The sequence below is a fragment of the Balaenoptera acutorostrata genome, chromosome 6, assembly GCF_949987535.1.
Source record: "Balaenoptera acutorostrata chromosome 6, mBalAcu1.1, whole genome shotgun sequence".
NCBI classification, from domain to species: Eukaryota; Metazoa; Chordata; class Mammalia; order Artiodactyla; family Balaenopteridae; genus Balaenoptera; species Balaenoptera acutorostrata.
This window is the reverse complement of record NC_080069.1, coordinates 54,750,908-54,772,713: the sequence shown is the minus strand read 5'-3', so window position 1 is coordinate 54,772,713 and position 21,806 is coordinate 54,750,908. Positions and strand designations below refer to the sequence as shown.

At 37.4% G+C, this 21,806-nt stretch overlaps 1 protein-coding gene across 6 annotated transcripts in view; it reads left to right on the top strand.

The window, feature by feature from the left end:
• The window catches only part of FOCAD (focadhesin), a 311,339-nt gene that overhangs the window by 265,267 nt on the left and 24,266 nt on the right, over positions 1 to 21,806 (top strand). For all 6 annotated transcript variants that reach the window (XM_007176810.2, XM_057547663.1, XM_057547662.1 and 3 more), the window contains 2 exons: positions 98 to 200; positions 2,073 to 2,153. In XM_007176810.2, coding sequence (XP_007176872.2) covers positions 98 to 200; positions 2,073 to 2,153 — 184 coding nt within the window. The remainder of the gene's footprint in view (positions 1 to 97; positions 201 to 2,072; positions 2,154 to 21,806) is intronic.

The following is a 21,806-nucleotide window of genomic DNA, read 5'->3' as shown; positions in this document are numbered from 1 at the left end:
CCACCTCATAAAAGATTAGTGACCTCCTGTGAGTGTCCTTCTATTGAATAGAATTTGGATCTTTCCCCATCATTGAACTGTTGCATTTCATTCATAGGTCATCAGTGTGTCTGGGGTGATTGGTCTTCAGTCAAATGCAGTCTGGCTTCTAGGACATCTTCATCTGTCTACTCTGTCCTCAAATCAAAGTAGAACCTCGGGTAAGATTGGAGTCATAGAACACTGGAGCTGGAAGGAGGGATTGCTGACGTGGGGCAATGTACTTTGTTAAGAGAGTTAATTTTCACAGCTACCCTAGCACAGTAATATCAGTGGTGGATATTACTGTCCCTCTTTTACATCAGAGGAAAATGGACTGTGGAGAAGTCTCCTGACTTGCCCAGGGTCACATAGCAGTAAATGATAAACATGTGGTTTGAACTAAGATCTGTCGGCTGCCAAAACCCGTGCTCTTTTCACTCTTTCTCCCTGCCTTCCTTGGAGATCAGTTTAGACATTGAGTCTAACCCCATATTTTACAAATGGAGAACCCGAGGCTCAGAAAGATTACATGACTTAGGTACAAGCTTAATGAGAAATCCAGAAACTAGGATTCAGACCCTTGAAGCTTGGAACAGAGTTCTTTTTATTTTACTAGATGTAATCATAGTTTGTATAATATTCATATTTCATTAAAAAACTCTTCATATATGGCTGGAGTTCTTCTATCCCCTGGTTTTGAGAAAATAATTGGGTAAGTACTTTTAAAGATGTATATCTCCTTGTCCTTGGAATTAAAATCCTAGGTCTTAATGTAACAAGGCTTTTTCTATTTCCAGCTTTTTAATAAAAGCAATACAAATATTTGTGATTCCCACATGCTTAACTTATGTATGTACTTGGAGATCTTCTGGGGAAGGCATCACTGTAATGCACTGGGACCTATAGCTACTCCTTGCTCTTTATAGAATTTTGACCACTAGCTCTCTTGGACTCATGCCAGGGAGGTTTAGGTACCAAAGATTCCTCATTAAAACCTAGTTTCACATATCCCCTGACAGGTAGTCTACAGACAGCATTACCTTGGGCCACTATAATTCCTGTCTCCCTCACTTTCAGTCACTCCTCAGCTATAGAAATAGGACATGGTTCCAGAGCATTCCCAACGTAATGAACTTTAGACAACTAGAAGCTGTCATATTAAAACTGGAAAAAGAAAAAAAAAGTAGTCATATTAGAAACCCTTGGTATTGCTAGTTTTGAAGGGCAGCGCTCTCACAAGGTCCTGGTAAAATAGCATGTGTATGTCAGGCTTTTGCTTTTTCACATAGGCTTTTAATTGTTATACTGTGGAGTACACGGTCTGGCCCACATATACTGAAGGCAGGTCGTAGTGAATCATCTTATACCCAGGTTCTTTGGAGCGACATGATTGTGTGTCTGGAAAAGCTGAGCCATCTATCCCGGTAAAAACCATCTCATGAAACAATTATGTGGAACTGGGAGGAAAAGAATCTGGGAAACTCCCAGGACTCAACGAGCATAAACGTCACTCCTTCAGTGTTCCAGGTCAGCAGGCACATCTGGTTATTTGCACGTGTTGGTCACATAGAGGTCCCTGCCTTATGAAGCAAGAGACTGGCTGATATTAATGCTGATTGATGTGTTTCCATAGTTCATATATCTGACTCAGGGTGCCCTGAAATAGCCCAGAGAATGGTGGTCTCATCCTAGAAGCCCAGTAGACTCCTTGCTGACACAGAGGAGGTCACTGGATTGCGGCTCAGTGATGTGCCAAAGCGGAAAAGGGTTTTTTTAAAACCACTTCAGTACAATTTTTGTCCTCTGTGGTTTTTCAGCCTCCACTAGATTTACCACCATTTTAGATTTGCTTGCACAGCCTAAGTGATGACTTCAAGGCCAGTCACTTAACCTAATAGAATTAGTTGCAACCGCAGAGTATTGTTCTGAGATTAATGGCATAAACACTTCTGCTTTGTCCCTAGGTTGATGTGGCAGCACGAGATCATTATCTTTCCTTCATTAGTCCCACCAGTTTCATTGGTTAATTTGATCATTTTCTGTCTCCACAGTTCCTACTGACTATAGCTATTTGCCTGAAAGCAGTTTTATTAGAGCAGCCATTGGCTTCTTCGTTACAGGAGGAAAAAAAGGCAAGTGAGCACATTTCTTGAACTCTATCATGCTGTCTACGTGTCAAGTTTGTGTGCCCTCAGCTTGCTTCTATAGAATTAAACAATACAAATCTGAAGGGGTGAATAATTTCTCCTGCCAGATCATCTTTGCAGTAGAGATGACTAGGAGACCAACTACACTAAGTGGTACATAAACATACACACTGTGTGTGCTCTTGGAACTACCATATCTGATCTTGGGGGACATGTGAATATCTTAATCTTCCTTTTGGCCATTTTGAAAGTATAAGCGCACATTACTTTTCTTGTCAATTTCAAGTGAGTGTGACCTAAAAAGAGAAAACACACATGGGTACAGTTTGTATTCCAGGACCAGACTTGGAGGTAAGTCTTCTCCCTGAACCTTGTGTGATCACTTTGTGTTGTTGGAATCACTGGCTCTAGTTCTTAATTTTAGCTTGTGTTCTTTTTCTCTGCAACAGTTGTCCCTTTGTGATTCTCGGTTGCTGCCACACACAACGTAAAGACAGAGATTGTGTGCCTTTTGTTTTTAACTGGAGCCAAAATAATGCCACATAAATTATTAAATAAATGCTCTTTAATGATACACACCTACCATTTCGTGCTATGAGGAAAAAATGGATCCGAAATGAGCATGTCATGGCTCAGGAACCAGTTTTATGTAATATTCTTTCATTGATGTGTGCTAGTTTCATTCTTCGTTGGGTTGGCTGTGTCAGTCTGGGCAAAATCAGTGCCTGTATTACAACCAGACCATCCCAGTTTTAGGGGAAAAAAAGTTTTTAAACCAATTAAAATGAAGACATCTGGAGACATCTGAAATCATTGATTAATGAAGGTCATGGAAGGGTAAAATCTCACCATTGGAAGGGACATTAAAAGTCATGTCCGTTGTCTAAGTTTCCACTGGGTACAGAAATCCCTGGAGCTTCCAGATTGTAAACTACTTTCATAGGTTGGACATGAATTCCCTTAGTTTCTGCAGTTCTAGAAATTGTGCATAATATTATCCTCGGGTCGTGACTTAGCATAATTTGCTTTTACATATCCTCAGTAAAAATTGGTATAAGGTTATGTCATTGTTGTACAAGATATGTTTATATATGAACATGTCATACATATAATGTGGAGTTAATTGTTTATATTGCCATAAATTAAGTCTTTTTAAAGTACAGAGATGTCTCCATTAGGAGGAAATTGAATTCTTACTAAAGGAGCATCTAAAATTTCCATGGCTAGAATAATTCTAGGAACATATATTTTTGCTCTATTTTTTGTTAGTTTGCTCACTGATACCTTATAAAATTTTTAAATGATGATAATGTGAGATATTTCCATGAAAAATAAAACTCTTAAGATCAAATGAAAGACATACTCTTTTTCTTTTCTAGTGACTAAAATGTCATTTGGCTCCCTAGATTCATATTTCTTAGCAGAAATGAATTTTCTCTGAATCTTGTGGAAAATTCTCTGTTAATTGTAACATTTTTATGATTATGCAGTCATGGTACAACAGGAAGTATTCTGTTCTAAAACTGAAAAATCAGGTGAAATTGACATCAGAAACGTTATGTAAAATCTTACTATTAAAGCTATTTTAAGACAAATAAATGAAGTATTTAAAAAATGCCATATTACCAGTCACATTTTTGGCATTCTCAGGTTGTGGGAGAGGGCTGCCTTCTTGTCAGGTTTACTGACTAGATTCAGAGGAAAATCCATTCAGCCTTACCCATTACTAATGATGACCCCAGAGGAGTGGAGGCCGTGGGAGGCTGACCTCCGCCTCGGAAGCCCATTTACAAAAACAAAACCAGACCCTGCTCTATGGGTCTAAATGGGATGGCCAAATGCGGAGGTGTGCATGCAAACGAGTGTTTTCTTCTTCAATATGCCCAGCTCATTTGAATTTTAATAACTCCCTTCTGAAGCAGCTTTTGAGTTTAAATGTCTGGGTGTCACTCATCAGAGCCCAGTGGCGCTGCTGATAGGAAGGATGACAACTTTGGTGAGCTCTTTTGAGGAAGAAATGGCTTGAGAGAATAAAAATCATGCTTGGCATAGGCAGAAGAGAGAAAACTTTAGGGATAGCACGGCTTCGTTGCCTCTGTGTCCCATTTAGTAACTCACGAGAGTATGAAAAATGTGATGAGTTATCCCTGATTCACACATATGCCAGGTTGAGATTGGATGTCATGATCTCAGTTTTAGCCAATCAGATTTGAGATAGTGAATATATTAATCTGCTTCAAATGTTTAGGGCTTTTCTCATTCTAGATACTCACTTAAGTACTCATACAACAGAACATACCATATGTTCATAGCATCCATTCCTTCATACAGGCCTACATTTTAAAACCATGCCAAACAGATAAAATCCCTTCCAATTTTAAAAGACTGCAGTTAATAGTTTTGAATATAACTGGATTTTTGCTATACCCTATAACATTTTCTCTTCTTCCCTAATAGCCCCACCTTCTAGCAGATGTAGTATTCCTTAACCCTTGTCATCATCATAATCTATTCTATGGACATTTCTTGGCTGTGCTATGCTTAAAATTTGCTTATAATCTAATTCCGCCTATCATAGAATTATTTTTTATCTTAAGGGCCTCTAAATTTTGATTCTTATTTTTGCTTCTTTTCTATTCATTTATTCTTTTTCCTGATTTCTGATCTTTGTTTTTTCTCAACCTCATAGCATATTCAGATTTCATCAAGATTTTACCTACTTTTTAAACAAAACACTTAAAATGTATTAGAAGTACTTAATAAAAGTAATCATTTATTTTTGGCGATAACATTTAGGTATTTCTACCTAATCATTTAGGATTATTTTTCTTATCATTCTCTTGCTGGGGAATGTGACTTTCTAAGCTTTAATTTTTCTATTAGGCTTTAAAGTTTACAATAAGAAGTATTAATTCACGGAAAGTATATTTAAATCCTTGTAAGAAAGTCAGTATGAATGGCATTTCCTTCTTGATATGGATTCATTGGTCAGCGATTTGAGTGTGTAAGTGTTGGGCTTGTACATATACTATAGATAGGTAGATTCTCAGTTGATCATTTTTGGATTACTAGCATGAGATATAATTGTTGATGAGTCTAGCCAAGAGAGCAGAATATAGAATAAATGATATGAGAAAGCTGTCCTATTTTTCTGATGAAATTATGGAGTTGGTTACCAAAAGTATGTTATTTTTAAGTATTTTAGTTTGGTAATAGTTTACCTATACAATTCTTTAAAAAAAGTTATTAGCAATGAATACATGTGTATAACACTAAGTTCAAAAATGGTATGAAGAAAAAGAAAGAATCCCCTGTAATCTCACCACCTAGAGATAGCCTCAATAGATATTCCAGTGTGTGTCCTCTAGAATGTGTGTGTGTTATATTATATTGAATCACAAAATGTATATTATTTTATTGTCTTTTTTTTATTGTCTTTTTAAAAAATTTAACAAGTTTCCATGTAAATGGACATAATCACCACTCATCCTCTGCAAAAGAAGGGTTGAGGAAGCATGAAAAGAATCCTTGCATCACTTTCTAGACAGGTTTTAATATGATATGTTTGGGGAGTATTTAATTTCTGTTTTTTGGTTGTAAACATCATAAAAATATTTGAAAGGAAAAAAGTCACCAATTATCCCATGACTTTCTAACAGCTACTATCATTTAAAAATTTTACTTTTTAATTTGTTCCTGTTATGCACACACAATGTTTACATATTTCCCAGTATACATAAACTTTGTATTTTTTAACTTAATATTATATTGTAAACATTTCCCTATTTTCCATATATCTCCATAATTATCATTAAAAATGATTACCATTATCATTAATAATGATAATGACTGACTGTAGAATGTTCTATCATCACTAACCCATTTCCCTATAGATCATTCAAAATTTTTCCGTTATAGAGAACATCCTTGTGCATATATCTTTCCTTAGGATAAATTGTCAGCAATTTATTAGTGGCCAAGAGTCTGAGGATTTGATGACTACGGGGATGGCATGGCCTTATTGCTCCTCAAGAGGACTGTAGCAGATTTCAGTACCTCGGCCCTGTCTGAGTATCACAGTACAGCCGCATACCATAGAGGTTAAAAGCATGGGAGCCAGACTGCCTGGGTTCATACCCCACTTATACTGCTTGCTGGCTATGTCACTTCAGGCAAGCTGCTTAAGTCTGTAATCCTCAATTGCTTCTGTAAAGTGGAGAAAATAATTGAATCTTCTTTCTAGAGTTTTTGTAAGGATTATGAGTTTATGAGCCATCCTCAGGCTGACGAGCTCGTTGTGAAGACAGAATATAAAACATGGGACTTCAATCACAGTGAATGCAGCTCTGGGTGCCGGGATAGTCAGAGGTGTTGGCAAGGAGAGGAGAGGAAGGCACACTGGCACAACTTCCAGTCAAGCAAGAACAGCAATGGAAGTGAAGGCACTTGAGGGAGCTCAGGTTGGGAGTTCTGTGTCTTTCTGCCTGTGTCCTTTTTGGCATCCCTGCATCCCTGGTGGTGACTCTCTGGTGTCTGCCACAGGCAGGGGAAACCTTCAGTTCAAGAGGCAAGAAGTCAGAAGTCAAGGCGTTGGTGGGGTGGGTTCTTTCTGGGGTCTCTGAACGAGAATCTGTTCCACACTTTTCTCACAGCTTCACTTTATGTAACAGTGCTTAGGAAACAAAGAATAAACCCTTTCTAGTTATCATATTACAAAGCAAACCATCAGATATATAAACAAATGACTACAATAAAAGCCAAGCAGGTATAAAATGATACTTTAAGACTACTTTAATTTGCATTCATTGTCAGAAGGAATGAACATTTTTGTATGTGTTTACTATTTGAGATGTCGTTTCTTTTTTTTTTTATTAAATGTTAGATGTGCTTTAAAACTTTTTTTACTTTTTATTTTAAAATAATTTAAAACTTACCAAAAAGTGAAAACAGCCAGATCACTTCTATATTCCTTTCACCTAGAGACCCTATTCAGGTTTCCCTGACAGCCCAAATGATGGCTTTAGCAGAACAAGAATTTAATCCAGAATGTCACACTTGTCATCTCTTTGGTCCCCTTCAGTCTGGAACATTGCCTCGGTTGTTCTGTCTTTCATGACTTTAACATGTTTTAGGATTAGAAGCCGGTTGTTTTACAGAGCACTTTTCTGTTTGGGTTTACCTGGTGTTCCTCACATGAGAGGTCAGTCACCTTTGGCAAGAATGTTACAGCCCTGGAGCCCTGCTCTGCTCACTGCATCCCTTCGTGTGGTACATGATGTCTGTCTTCCTCCACCAAATTGATGCTGACTTTGATCACTTGGTTAAGGTGATCTCTTCCAGGTTTCTCCTCATTAAAGTTCCTCCTTTCCTTTTATCATCAAGAAATATCTTATGTGGAGATATTTTGAGACTTTATGAATATCCCATTTTCATCCTACTTTCACCCATTAGTTTGGGTATCCATTAATGTTTTCTTGACTGAGTTATTACTCTGATGATTGCCAATAGGTGATTCTTAAAATTCCATTATCCCATTTACACTTTTTGGTAGGCTTTCTTCTGAAAGGAAAAGCTGCCTCCTTCCCTTCCTCCTTCTTTCCTTGCTTCCTTTCTTTTTCTTTCTTCCTTTCTTTCTATCTTTCTTTCAATATGGACTGCTGAACTCCTATTATTCAATTATTTACTATTCAGTTATTCATTATTTTGATCCTCAAATTGTTCCAGACTAGATCAGTAAGACCCTCTTTAAGTTGACTCTTGTGTCCTTTTGAGATAACCTCATCATTCTTTGAGTACTTCCAAAGATGTTCTAGGTTCATCTTGTATTATCCTCAGCCTTTGTAATAGCCAGGTAACTCAAGTTTCTTCTCGTGGAGAAAGATATTTAGAAACCAAGATCTTGGGTACAAATTACTGCATTGCTACTGTGGTAATCACTGCTCTTAGGCCCTTTCAGTGGACAGTTAGGAAATTCTCTTTCTCTCCCTCCCTCCCTCCCTCCCTCCCTCTCTCTCTCTTTCTCTTTCTCTCTCACGTATTGTCTATATTTATTTTTATATCTAGCTATATATATTGAAAAACTTGAGTTCACACCAATAGCTCCAATTCAACATCACAGGCTTCCTTCTGCATTTCCTTCTTCTTATTTGTAACTTTCTTCTCTGACTTTAAGAAACCTGACTCCCATTATTCTCAATATATTTGCCACAGTCCTGCTAAAGCTGCCTTCCTCTCTCCCAGGTCCTGATTTCCACTGAGCCGCCACCCTGCTTGGCAGCCTTCCTGGTGCTAAGGGGCTCAGGGATGTTTCTGTTTCTGATAACACTGGATGATATTGAAGTACTTGGTCCTAAGACAGAACATCCTACCGACTCTTAGTATCTGACTGACGTATTGGAATCATCAACTGTTTTCAACAGCTGTCTTGATTATAGAGTGGTTTCTGGCAAGGGGCTGAGCATCTGTTAATCCCTCAAAATATGCCATGCTGTCATTATGTCTACCTGTGTTTTCTAAGGACTTTGTCTAGAAAAATTCGACTCATCCTTTCCATCTTGTTTTAAACATCCTTTCCTCAGTGGAGGATAAGACAGGATTCCCTGATGTTCCCAGATTAGTATAGATTTCTTATGTGATACTTTATGTTTTTCATAGTACTTTACATATGTGTAATTATTTGCTTAATTATTTGTGATTCTTTGTTTAAAGTCTGTCTTTCCCATTAGACTGTAATTTCCTCAAGGGCAGGAAGAACATGTGGGTTTTATCCTAAATGCTTAGTACAGAGTACTTGGCATGTAATAGTTTTCAAGTATTTGTTGATCTGCCACTTTAAACATATATATATATGTGTGTGTGTGTGTGTTTGTGTGTGTAATCATATAATATATATATATTATATATGTGTATATACATATATTATATATATTGCTTCTAAACAACGCTAATGATGGAGAAGGTAAAGACATATCCACACCATACAAGCGACATGCTGGTGATGGGGAACAGACACACCAGTGGCTGTTAGCCTACTTGTTACCAGACATTTCCTATAGGGGTTACACATGTGCATTGTGGCATTGAGATCTGATCCTTTGTGTAGCCAGAGTATGTGTGATAATGGGTCCTGTTGTAATGCATTATGTTCGGATATGCCATTTATATCAGGGTTCTTTGAGGCTGTCAACTGGATGAGGGATTTAAAACAACTTTGTACCCGGATTTTAAAACATCTGGATCCTTTTAACAAGTACTGTTAGGTCTTCTCAGTTCCAAATCCACTGTCTATAAAGCATTCCAGTATTTCTTTTTGTCTAAGGCACTTGGGTGAAAGATAGAGCGCTGTAATAAGGGAACTGATCATTCCCATAGCCTAGATTTGGATTCTTGTGTCCAATGCTAAAGATCTCTGGGGAGGGGACCATGTGACTCTGTTCTCCCATTTTGGGACTCCCTCTCTCTCCATACCTCCCCGCAAATGCTTAGAACTAGCAGGTATTTTCTCCATTCCTAACAGCTGCTATAATTTCTTTCATTCCAGTTAGTTTCAGAATTAGTTCCCTGCAAATATAGTGGAAAATTTTGTGTGATTCTAGCTATGCTAGTCCATACTGATTCTCTGCTTTTTTAAAAAGTGGAAAATGTATTGCATTATAGCACTTACTTGATTTTCGCCCCTGTGCTCCATTTTACAATTCTCCTTGTTTCTGACACTTGCTTGTATATTAATTAGGTCAGTTCTAAAGAGTATGGAAGCAACATGTAAAGTGTTTAGATAGTGAAGTGCAGTTACTAGTGAAAGTTCTGTTGTCCTGTCAAGAGAGAGCTTGTTGTCTAAGCAATAAAGGATCTAGAAAATGGCCATATTTTATATTGGGTCCTGGTATTAGAGGACAGGTTGAATGTCTTTCCTGATTCTCTAGATCCTCTGGAAACTGCAAGTTTTCTGCAGTGAATTCTATAGAAGGACCTGGAATATAATTTTATATAGTTTTAAAAACACTTGATCTGAGAAAAAAATTTAATAGAAATCTGCTTATGAATTAAAGATTTCCAATATAGAATTGGATTTATGTCCTTAATAGGAGTGAAGAGTAATTCTTTTTTTTTTTTAGAATAATAAGCTTTTCCTACCTGGTAATGGCATTTCTAGAATATAGAACATTATTTTTATAAATTTATTTATTTATTTTTGGCTGTGTTGGGTCTTCATTGCAGTGTGAGGGCTTCTCATTGCGGTGGCTTCTCTTGTTGCGGAGCCCTAGCTCTAGGCACACAGGCTTCAGTAATTGTGGCTCATGAGCTCTAGAGCGCAGGCTCAGTAGTTGTGGTGCACAGGCTTAGTTGCTCCGTTGCATGTGGGATCTTCCCGGACCAGGGCTTGAACCCGTGTCCCCTGCATTGGCAGGCGGATTCTTAACCACTGCACCACCAGGGAAGCCCAGTGAAGAGTAATTCTATGCCCAGATATTTACTATACTATCTGCCAGTTCATTAGGCTATTTCTATGAATCGTGAGCCAAAAGGCCCCCCAAAAGCAGCTTAAGTTTTGTTGTCATTGTTGTTTTGTGAAATCAAAGACTCCAATTTGCAGCCAACTTTGTGTGTGGATAGCTGCCACATGTGGATAATCAGTATAGAGTTATGTGAATACCCAACCAGTTAATTCCTATCACAGCATTTTAATTTTTATCACATCTGATTTTTCCTTGTCTGTTTGTCCTCTCACTAGAGAGTATAAGCTCCTTGAGCATGGTGACCTCTTCTGCCCTGTTCAACACTGTCTCCACTGTCTGGTAGCTAATAGATACTCAGTTGAATAAATGAATGTGTTTATGAATATATTTACTTTTTTGGTCAGAAATTCTTCTACTTGTAATAGCAATGGTTAACTCCCTGATAATATGTCCTATACTCCTAGTACTACATCACAAGGTGGAATAGAAATAAAGCTTCAGTTACTGGTAACACAGCATAGAAGAGTGGCAGGTGTGTTGAGCTTTTAACATTTTCAAAAAGCAAAAAAGTGTTGGTTGGAGGGGAGAGAAACAGCACTGGAAGACACACAACTAGTTTTATTATACTTTCCCAAGTTGGCAGAGGCAACGGTAAGGAGGTAGGTTTGTTGGTGGCTACCTAAGAAAATATGCTGATTCTTGAGATAGCTGTAGAAACATCAGAGAAAGTCCTGCATTAGAAGTATGGGTTTACTAGTCATCAACACATAAGTAGTCTGTGAAATTATGAGTAAATGAGCTTAGGCAGTGATAGCAATTATGTTAGGGTGCTTCCTATTACAGAAAACAATGACTCGCTTCAAGTGACTCAGTATTTACTGTAAGGATTCATAGGTTTCTCAGAAATCTAAGGACAGAAACTATTCTCAACCCTCAGAGTATCAGGAGCAGAAAGATACCAGGCATCAAGACTTTACCTTGCTTTCTGTCTACCTGCCCAGGGCTGCACTGTATCCGTCTCTTCCATGGATTCTGCTTTTCTTATCAAAGACTGCTTCATCCCTTTCTCTTCTTCTTGTGCTTGTGTGTGTGTGTGTGAGTGTGTGTGTAAAATACACATAACATAAAATTTATCATTTTAACCATTTTAAAATGTACAATTCAGTGGCATTTAGTACATTCACAATATTAGGCCACTGTCTAGTTCCAGAACATTTTCATCACCCCAAAAGGAAACCTTGTACTCCCTGAGCAGTTGCTTCCATTCCCCCATTTCCCCCAGCCCCTAACAGCCAAAATCTGCTTTCCGTCTCTGTGGATTTGCCTATTCTGCATATTTCATTTAAATGGCATCGTACGCCATATGGCCTTTTGTGATGGGCTTCTTTCGCTTAGCATAATGTTGTCAACGTTCATCCATGTTGTGGCAAGTATCAATATTTAGTTCCTTTTTAATGACTGAATAATATTCCAGTGCATGGATATGCATTTTATTTATCCATTCATCAGTTGATGGGCATTTGGGTTGTTTCTACCTTTTGGCCATTATGAGTGGTGCTGCTATGGAGATTTGTGTACAAGTTTTTGTTTGAATACCAGTTTTCAATTCTTTTGGGTATGTACCAAGGGGTGGAATTACTTGGTCATATAGTAATTCCATATAGTTTTCTGAGGAACTGCCAAACTGTTTTTCCACAGTGGCTGCACCATTTTATATTCCTACTAGCAATGTATGAGAGTTCCAATTCCTCCACATCCTTGCCAACATTTGTTCTTTCTCCATTATTATTATTATCATTATCATTATTATTATCATCCTATTGAATGTGAAGTGATCACTTGGTTTTGATTTGTGTTTCCCTAATGACTAATGAGGTTAAGCACCTTCAACTACTTGTTGGTATATCTTCTTCAGAGAATTGTCTGTTCAAGTCCTTTGATCATTTTAAAAATTAGATTGTCTTTTTGTTGTTTAATTGTAAGAATTATTTGTGTATTCTGGATACTGGACCCTTATCATATATACAATTTGCAAATGTTTTCTTGCATTCTCTAGGTTGTCTTATCAATTTGTTGATAATATCCTTGGACACACACGTTTTTAACACCGACAAAGTCCAATTCATCTTTTTTCCTTTTGTTGCTCATATTTTTGGTCATACCTAAGAATCCATTGCCAAATCAAAGGTCATGAAGACTTACCTCTATGTTTTCTTCTAAGAGTTTTACAGTTTAATTCTTATATTGTCATTGACCCATTTTAAGTTAAGTTTTGTATGTGGTGTTAGGTAGGGATCCAGCTTCATTATTTACATCTGGATACCTAGTTGTCCCAGCACCATTTGTTGAAGAGACCCTTCTTTCTCCTACTGAGTGGTCTTAGGACCCTTGTCAAAAATCAGTTGACCATAAATGTTTGGATTTATTTCTGGCCTCCCAATTCTATTCCATTTGTTATATGTCTATCCTTATATTTGCCAGTACCACACTGTTTTGATTATTGTAGCTCTGTAGTAAGTTTTGAAATTGGTATGGGTGAGTCCTTTAAATTTTTCTTTTTCAAGATTGTTTTGACTATTTGGGCCCCCTTGCAATTTCATATAAATTTGAGAATCAACTTTTCCATTTCTGCAAAAAAGGTTGTTGAAATTTTGATAGGTATTGTGTTGAATCTGTAGATAGCTTTGAGTAGTATCATCTTAACAATATTAAATATTCCAATCCATGAACTCAAGATGTCTTTCCATTTATTTAGATTTTCTTTTACTTCTTTCAGCAATGTTTTGTAGTTTCAGTGTGTGTGTCTTTTACCTTGGTTAAATTTATTTCCCGATATTTTATTCTTTTGGGTACTATTGCATGTGGAATTGTTTCTTAATTTCCTTTTCAGATTATTCATTGCTGGGATATAGAAACACAACTAATTTTTGCTTGTTGATCTTATACCCTGTAACTTTACTAACTTCTCTTTTTCTGTGTGTAGGATCATGTCATCTACAAATAGAGATAGCTTTACTTTTTCCTTTCCAATCTGGATGCCTTTTATTTCTTTTTCTTGCCTAATGGCTCTGGCTAGAACATCCAATACAAAGTGGTGACAGTGAGCATCCTTGTCTTGTTCCTGATTGTAGAGGAAAAGATTACAGTCCTGCACCATTGAGTATGATTTTCACTGTGGGTTTTTTCACAAATGTGCTTTATCATATTAAGATAATTCCATTCTTTTCCTAATTTTCTGAGTATTTTTTGTCATGAAAAAATGTTGGATTTTATCAAAAGCTCTCTGTGTCAATTGAGATGATCATGTGTTTTTCCTCCCTTCATTCTGTTAATGTGGTATATATTATTGATTTTCTTATGTTGTATGACACTTTTATTTCTGGGATAAATCCTGCATGGTCATCATGTATAATCCTTTTAATATGCCCTTGGATTCAGTTTACTAGTGTTTTGTTGAGAATTTACACATCTATATACATAACAAAGAGTGGTTTGTAGTCTTCTTTTATTGTGTTGTCTTCGTCTAGCTTTGGTATCAGGCTAATGCTGGTCCCATAGAATGAGCTAAGAAGTAGTCCCTCCTCTTCTGTTTTTTGGAAGAAACTGAGAAGGATTGGTGTTAATTCTTCTTTAAGTGTTTGGTAGAATTCACCAGGGAAACCATCTGGTTCTGAATTTTCTTTGTTGGGAGGTCTTTGATTACTGATTCAGTCTCTTTACTTGTTATAGGTCTGTTCATATTTTCTATTTGTTCTTGAGTCGGTTTTGGTAATTTGTGTGTTTTTAGGAATTTGTCCATTTCATCTAGATTATCCAATTTGTTGCACACAACTTTTTCGTAGTTTTCTCTTATAATCCTTTTTATTTCTGTAAGGTTGATAGAAATGTCATCACTTTCATTTCTAATCTTGGTTACTTGCATCTTCCTTCCCAATCAGTATACATGTTATTTAATTTTCTTGTCTTATTGTGTAAGCTAGGTCTTCCAATATAATATTGAAATGCCATGGTGAGAAGAGACATCCTTGCCTTGTTCCTAATCCTAGTAAGAAAGGCTCTAGTTTTTCATCAATAAGTATGATGTTAGCTGTTTTTTAAAATAGATATGCTTTATCTAGTTGATGAAGGGTTTTTTTCTATAGATATGCTTTATCCAGTTGATGAAGTTCCCCTCTATTCCTAGTTTACTGACAGTTTTTATCATGAATGAGTGCTGGATTTTGTCAAAAGCTTTTTCTGCATTTGTTGATATATATTCATATGATTTTTCTTCTTTAGCCTACTGATGTGATAGATTACATTAATTGATTTCCAAATGTTGAACCAGCCTTGCATACCTGGGATAAGTTCTACTTGGTTGTGGTGTATAATTCTTTTTATACATTGTTGGATTTAATTTGCTAATATTTTCTTGAAGATTTTTGCATCTATGTTCATAAGAAATATCTGTAGTTTTCTTATGTCTTAGTGTGGTTTTGCTATTAGGGTAATGCCATCCTCATGGAATGAGTTATGTAGTATTCCCTCTGCTTTTATATTCTGAAAGAGATTAAAGAGAATTGGTATAATTTCTTCTTTAAATGTTTGGTAGAGTTCACCAGTGAACCCATCTGGGCCTGTTGCTTTCTCTTTTGGAAGGTTATTAATTATTGATTCAGTTTTTAAATAGATGTAGTTCTATTCAGATTGTTTGTATCTTCTTGTATGAATTTTGGCAGATTGTGTCTTTCAAAGAATTGGTTAATTTCATCTAGGTTATCAAATTTGTGGGCATAGATCTGTCCACACAGAGCCTCCAGCATTGCATCAATTGTAGTTCAGATTTTCTTACCCCAGCACTGTTCCTGCAGCATCCACTCATGAGTCTCTGCTCTGATAAGCCATGACTCCCTGTATTCATCTGTCTGTCTCTCTAGTCTTAGAGGCAGCAGTTTGCCCTGTTTTCTTCCCTTTCTTAAGGATCCAAGAAGAGTTGTTGATTCTTCAGTCTGTTCAGCTTTTTACTCTTATACCAGAGTGGTAACTTCCAAGCTCCTTACATGCAGAACTGGAAACCAAAAGTCTCTCCTTTTTTTAAAACTTTTTTTAAATTATAAAAAACATATAACAAAATTTACCATCGTAACCATTTTTAAGTATACATTTACATAGTGTTAAGTATATTCACATCATTGTGAAACTAATCTCCGGAACTTTTTCATCTTGCAAAACTGAAACTTTGTACCCACTAAGCAAATACCTACCCTTTCTCCCTTCCCTGACCCGTGGTAACCACGATCCTACTTTCCATATCTATTAATTTGACTATTTTAGATGCCAGGTATAAGTGGAATCATACAGTATTTGTCTTTTTGTGACTGGTTTATCTCACTTAGCACAGTGTCCTCAAGGTTGAGGACATGTAGCATATAACAGGATTTCTTTTCTTTTTAAAGTTGAATACTGTTCCATTCTATGTATATATCACATTTTGTTTATCCATTTATCCATCAATGGACATTTGGGTTGTTCTTGACTATTGTGAATAGTACTGCTACGGAGGAGCTGAACCAAGATGGCAGAGTAGAAGGACGTGCTCTCACTCCCTCTTGTGAGAACACCAGAATCACAACTAGCTGCTGGACAATCATTGACAGGAGGATACTGGAACGCACCAAAAAAGATACCCCACATCCAAAGACAAAGGAGAAGCCACAATGAGACAGTAGGAGGGGCGCAATCACAGCAAAATCAAATCCCATAACTGCTGGGTGGGTGACTCACAGACTGACAAACCCTTATACCACAGAAGTCCACCCACTGGAGTGAAGGTTCTGAGCCCCACGTCAGGCTTCCCAACCTGGGTGTCCAGCAACGGGAGGAGGAATTCCTAGAGAATCAGACTTTGAAGGCTAGTGGGATTTGTTTGCAGGACTTCGACAGGACTGGGGGAAACAGAGACTCCACTCTTGGAAGGCACACACAAAGTAGTGTGTGCATCGGGACCCAGGGGAAGGAGCAGTGAACCCAGGGGAGACTGAACCAGACCTACCTGCTAGTGTTGGAGGGTCTCCTGCAGAAGCGGGGGAGGGGGGCCTGTGGCTCACCACGGGGACAAGGACACTGGCAGCAGAGGTTCTGGGAAGTACTCCTTGGCCTGAGCCCTCCCAGAGTCTGCCATTAGTTCCACCAAAGAGCCCAGGTAGGCTCCAGTGTTGGGTTGCCTCAGGCCAAACAACCAACAGGGAGGGAACCCAGCCCCACCCATCAGCAGTCAAGCGGATTAAAGTTTTACTGAGCTCTGCCCACCAGAGCAACACCCAGCTCTACCCACCACCAGTCTCTCCCATCAGGAAACTTGCACAAGCCTCTTAGATAGCCTCATCCACCAGAGGGCAGACAGCAGAAGCAAGGAGAACTACAATCCTGCAGCCTGTGGAACAAAAACCACTTTCACAGAAAGATAGACAAGATGAAAAGGCAGAGGGCTATGTACCAGATGAAGGAACAAGATAAAACCCCAGAAAAACAACTAAATGAAGTGGAGATAGGCAACCTTCCAGAAAAAGAATTCAGAATAATGATAGTGAAGATGATCCAGGACCTCGGAAAAACAATGGAGGCAAAGATTGAGAAGATGCAAGAAATGTTTAACAAAGACCTAGAAGAATTAAAGAACAAACAGAGATGAACAATACAATAACTGAAATTAAAACTACACTAGAAGGAATAAATTGCAGAATAACTGAGGCAGAAGAACGGATATGTGACCTGGAAGACAGAATGGTGGAATTCACTGCTGCTGAACAGAATAAAGTAAAAAGAATGAAAAGAAATGAAGACAGCCTAAGAGACCTCAGGGACAACATTAAATGCAACAACATTCACATTATAGGGGTCCCAGAAGGAGAAGAGAGAGAGAAAGGACCCGAGAAAATATTTGAAGAAATTATAGTCGAAAACTTCCCAAACATGGGAAAGGAAATAGCCACCCAAGTCCAGGAAGCGCAACGAGTCCCATACAGGATAAACCCAAGGAGAAACATGCTGAGACACATAGTAATCAAATTGGCAAAAATTAAAGACAAAGAAAAATTAGTGAAAGCAGCAAGGGAAAAATGACAAATAACATACAAGGGAACTCCCATAAGGTTAACAGCTGATTTCTCAGCAGAAACTCTACAAGCCAGAAGGGAGTGGCATGATATACTTAAAGTGATGAAAGGGAAGAAACTACAACCAAGATTACTCTACCCAGCAAGGATCTCATTCAGATTCGATGGAGAAATCAAAAGCTTTACAGACAAGCAAAAGCTAAGAGAATTCAGCACCACCAAACCAGGTCTACAACAAATGCTAAAGGAACTTCTCTAAGTGGGAAACAGAAGAGGAGAAAAGGACCTACAAAAACAAACCCAAAACAATTAAGAAAATGGTCACAGGAACATACATATCGATAATTACCTTAAACGTGAATGGATTAAATGCTCCAACCAAAAGACACAGGCTTGCTGAATGGATACAAAAACAAGACCCATATATATGCTGTCTACAAGAGACCCACTTCAGACCTAGGGACACATACAGACTGAAACTGAGGGGATGGAAAAAGATATTCCATGCAAATGGAAATCAAAAGAAAGCTGGAGTAGCAATACTCATATCAGATAAAATAGACTTTAAAATAAAGAATGTTACAAGAGACAAGGAAACACACTACATAATGATCAAGGGATTAATCCAAGAAGAAGATATAACAGTTATATATACACCCAACATAGGACCACGTCAATACATAAGGCAACTGCTAACAGCTGTAAAAGAGGTAATCGACAGTAACACAATAATAGTGGGGGACTTTAACACCTCACTTACACCAATGGCCAGATCATCCAAAATGAAAATAAATAAGGAAACAGAAGCTTTAAATGACACAATAGACCAGATAAATTTAATTGATATTTATAGGACATTCCATCCAAAACAGCAGATTACAGTTTCTTCTCAAGTGCGCAAGGAACATTCTCCAGGATAGATCACACCTTGGGTCACAAATCAAGCCTCAGTAAATTTAAGAAAATTGAAATCATATCAAGCATCTTTTCTGACCCCAGTGCTATGAGATTAGAAATGAATTACAGGGGAAAAGTAAAAAACACAAACATATGGACACTAAACACTCCGTTACTAAATAACCAAGAGATCACTGAAGAAATCAAAGAGGAAATTTAAAAAATACCTAGAGAAAAATGACAATGAAAACTCAACAATCCAAAACCTGTGGGATGCAGCAAGAGCAGTTCTAAGAGGGAAGTTTATAGCTATACAAGCCTACCTCAAGAAAGAAGAATAATCTCAAATAAATAATCTAACCTTACACCTAAAGGAACTAGAGAAAGAAGAACAAACAAAACCCAAAGTTAGCAGAAGAAAAGAAATCATAAAGATCAGAGCAGAAATAAAGGAAATAGAAATAAAGAAAACAATAGCAAAGAACAATAAAACTAAAAGCTGGTTCTTTGAGAAGATAAACAAAATTGATAAACCATTAGCCAGACTCATCAAGAAAAAGAGGGAGAGGACTCAAATCAATAAAATTAGAAATGAAAAAGGAGAGGTTACAATGGACACCGCAGAAATACAAAGCATCCTAAGAGACTACTACAAGCAACTCTTTGCCAATAAAATGGACAACCTGGAAGAAATGGATAAATTCTTAGAAAGGTATAACCTTCCAAAACTGAACCAGGAAGAAATAGAAAATATGAACAGACCAATTACAGGTAATGAAATTGAAACTGTGATTAAAAATCTTCCAACAAATAAAAGTCCAGGACCAGACGGCTTCACAGGTAAATTCTATCAAACATTTAGAGAAGAGCTAACACCTATCCTTCTCAAACTCTTCCAAATATTGCAGAGGAAGGAACACTCCCAAACTCATTCTATGAGGCCACCATCACCCTGATACCAAAACCAGACAAAGATACTACAAAAAAAAAAATTACAGACCAATATCACTGATGAATATAGATGCAAAAATCCTCAACAGAATACTAGCAAACAGAATCCAGCAGCACATTAAAAGGATCATACACCATGATCAAGTGGGATTTATCCCAGGGATGCAAGGATTCTTCAATATACGCAAATCAATCAATGTGATACACCATATTAACAAATTGAAGAATAAAAACCATATGATCATCTCAATAGATGCAGAAAAAAGCTTCTGACAAAATTCAACACCCATTTATGATAAAAACTCTCCAGAAAGTGGGCATAGAGGGAAGCTACCTCAACATAATAAAGGCCATATACGACAAACCCACAGCAAACATCATTCTCAATGGTGAAAAACTGAAAGGATTTCCTCTAAGATCAGGAACAAGACAAGGATATCCACTCTCACCGCTATTATTCAACATAGTTTTGGAAGTCCTAGCCTCGGCAATCAGAGAAGAAAAAGAAATAAAAGGAACACAGATTGGAAAAGAAGAAGTAAAACTGTCACTGTTTGCAGATGACATGATACTATACATAGAGAATACTAAAGATGCCAACGGAAAACTACTAGAGCTAATCAATAAATTTGGTAAAGTTGCAGGATACAAAATTAATGCACAGAAGTCTCTTGCATTCCTATACACTAATGATGAAAAATCTGAAAGAGAAAGTAAGGAAACACTCCCATTTACCATTGCAACAAAAAGAATAAAATACCTAGGCATAAACCTACCTAGGGAGACAAAAGACCTGTATGCAGAAAACTATAAGACACTGATGAAAGAAATTAAAGATGATACCAACAGATGGAGAGATATACCATGTTCTTGGATTGGAAGAATCAATATTGTGAAAACGACTATGCTACCCAAAGCAATCTACAGATTCAATGCAATCCCTATCAAATTACCAATGGCATTTTTTTATGGAACTAGAACAAAAAATCTTAAAATTTGTATGGAGACACAAAAGACCCCGAATAGCCAAAGCAGTCTTGAGGGAAAAAAACGGAGCTGGAGGAATCAGACTCCCTGACTTCAGACTATTCTACAAAGCTACAGTCATCAAGACACTATAGTACTTGCACAAAAACAGAAACATAGATTAATGGAACAAGATAGAAAGCCCAGAGGTAAACCCACGCACCTATGGTCAACTAATCTATGATAAAGGAGGCAAGGATATACAATGGAGAAAAGACAGTCTCTTCAATAAGTGGTGCTGGGAAAACTGGACAGCTACATGTAAAAGAATGAAATTAGAACACTCCCTAACACCATACACAAAATAAACTCAAAATGGATTAGAGACCTAAATGTAAGACCGGACACTATAAAACTCTTAGAGGAAAACATAGGAAGAACACTCTTTGACATAAATCACATCAAGATCTTTTTTGATCCACCTCCTAGAGTAATGGAAATAAAAACAAAAATAAACAAATGGGACCTAATGAAACTTAAAAGCCTTTGCACAGCAAAGGAAACCATAAACAAGACGAAAAGACAACCCTCAGAATGGGAGAAAATATTTGCAAACAAATTAACAGACAAAGGATTAATCTCCAAAATATATAAACAGCTCATGCAGGTCAATATTAAAGAAACAAACAACCCAATCCAAAAATGGGCAGAAGACCTAAATAGACATTTCTCCAAAGAAGACATACAGATGGCCAAGAAGCACATGAAAAGCTGCTCAACATCACTAATTATTAGAGAAATGCAAATCAAAACTACAATGAGGTATCACCTCACACCAGTTAGAATGGGCATCATCAGAAAATCTACAAACAACAAATGCTGGAGAGGGTGTGGAGAAAAGGGAACCCTCTTGCACTGTTGGTGGGAATGGAAACTGATAACAGCCACTATGGAGAACAATATGGAGGTTCCTTAAAAAACTAAAAATAGAATTACCATATGGCCCAGCAATCTCACTACTGGGCATATACCCAGGGAAAACCACAATTCAAAAAGACACGTGCACCCCAATGTTCATTGCAGCACTATTTACAATAGCCAGGTCATGGAAGCAACCTAAATGCCCATCGACAGACGAATGGATAAAGAAGTTGTGGTACATATATATAATGGAATATTACTCAGCCATAAAAAGGAACGAAAGTGGGTCATTTGTTGAGACATGGTTGGATCTAGAGACTGTCATACAGAGTGATGTAAGGCAGAAAGAGAAA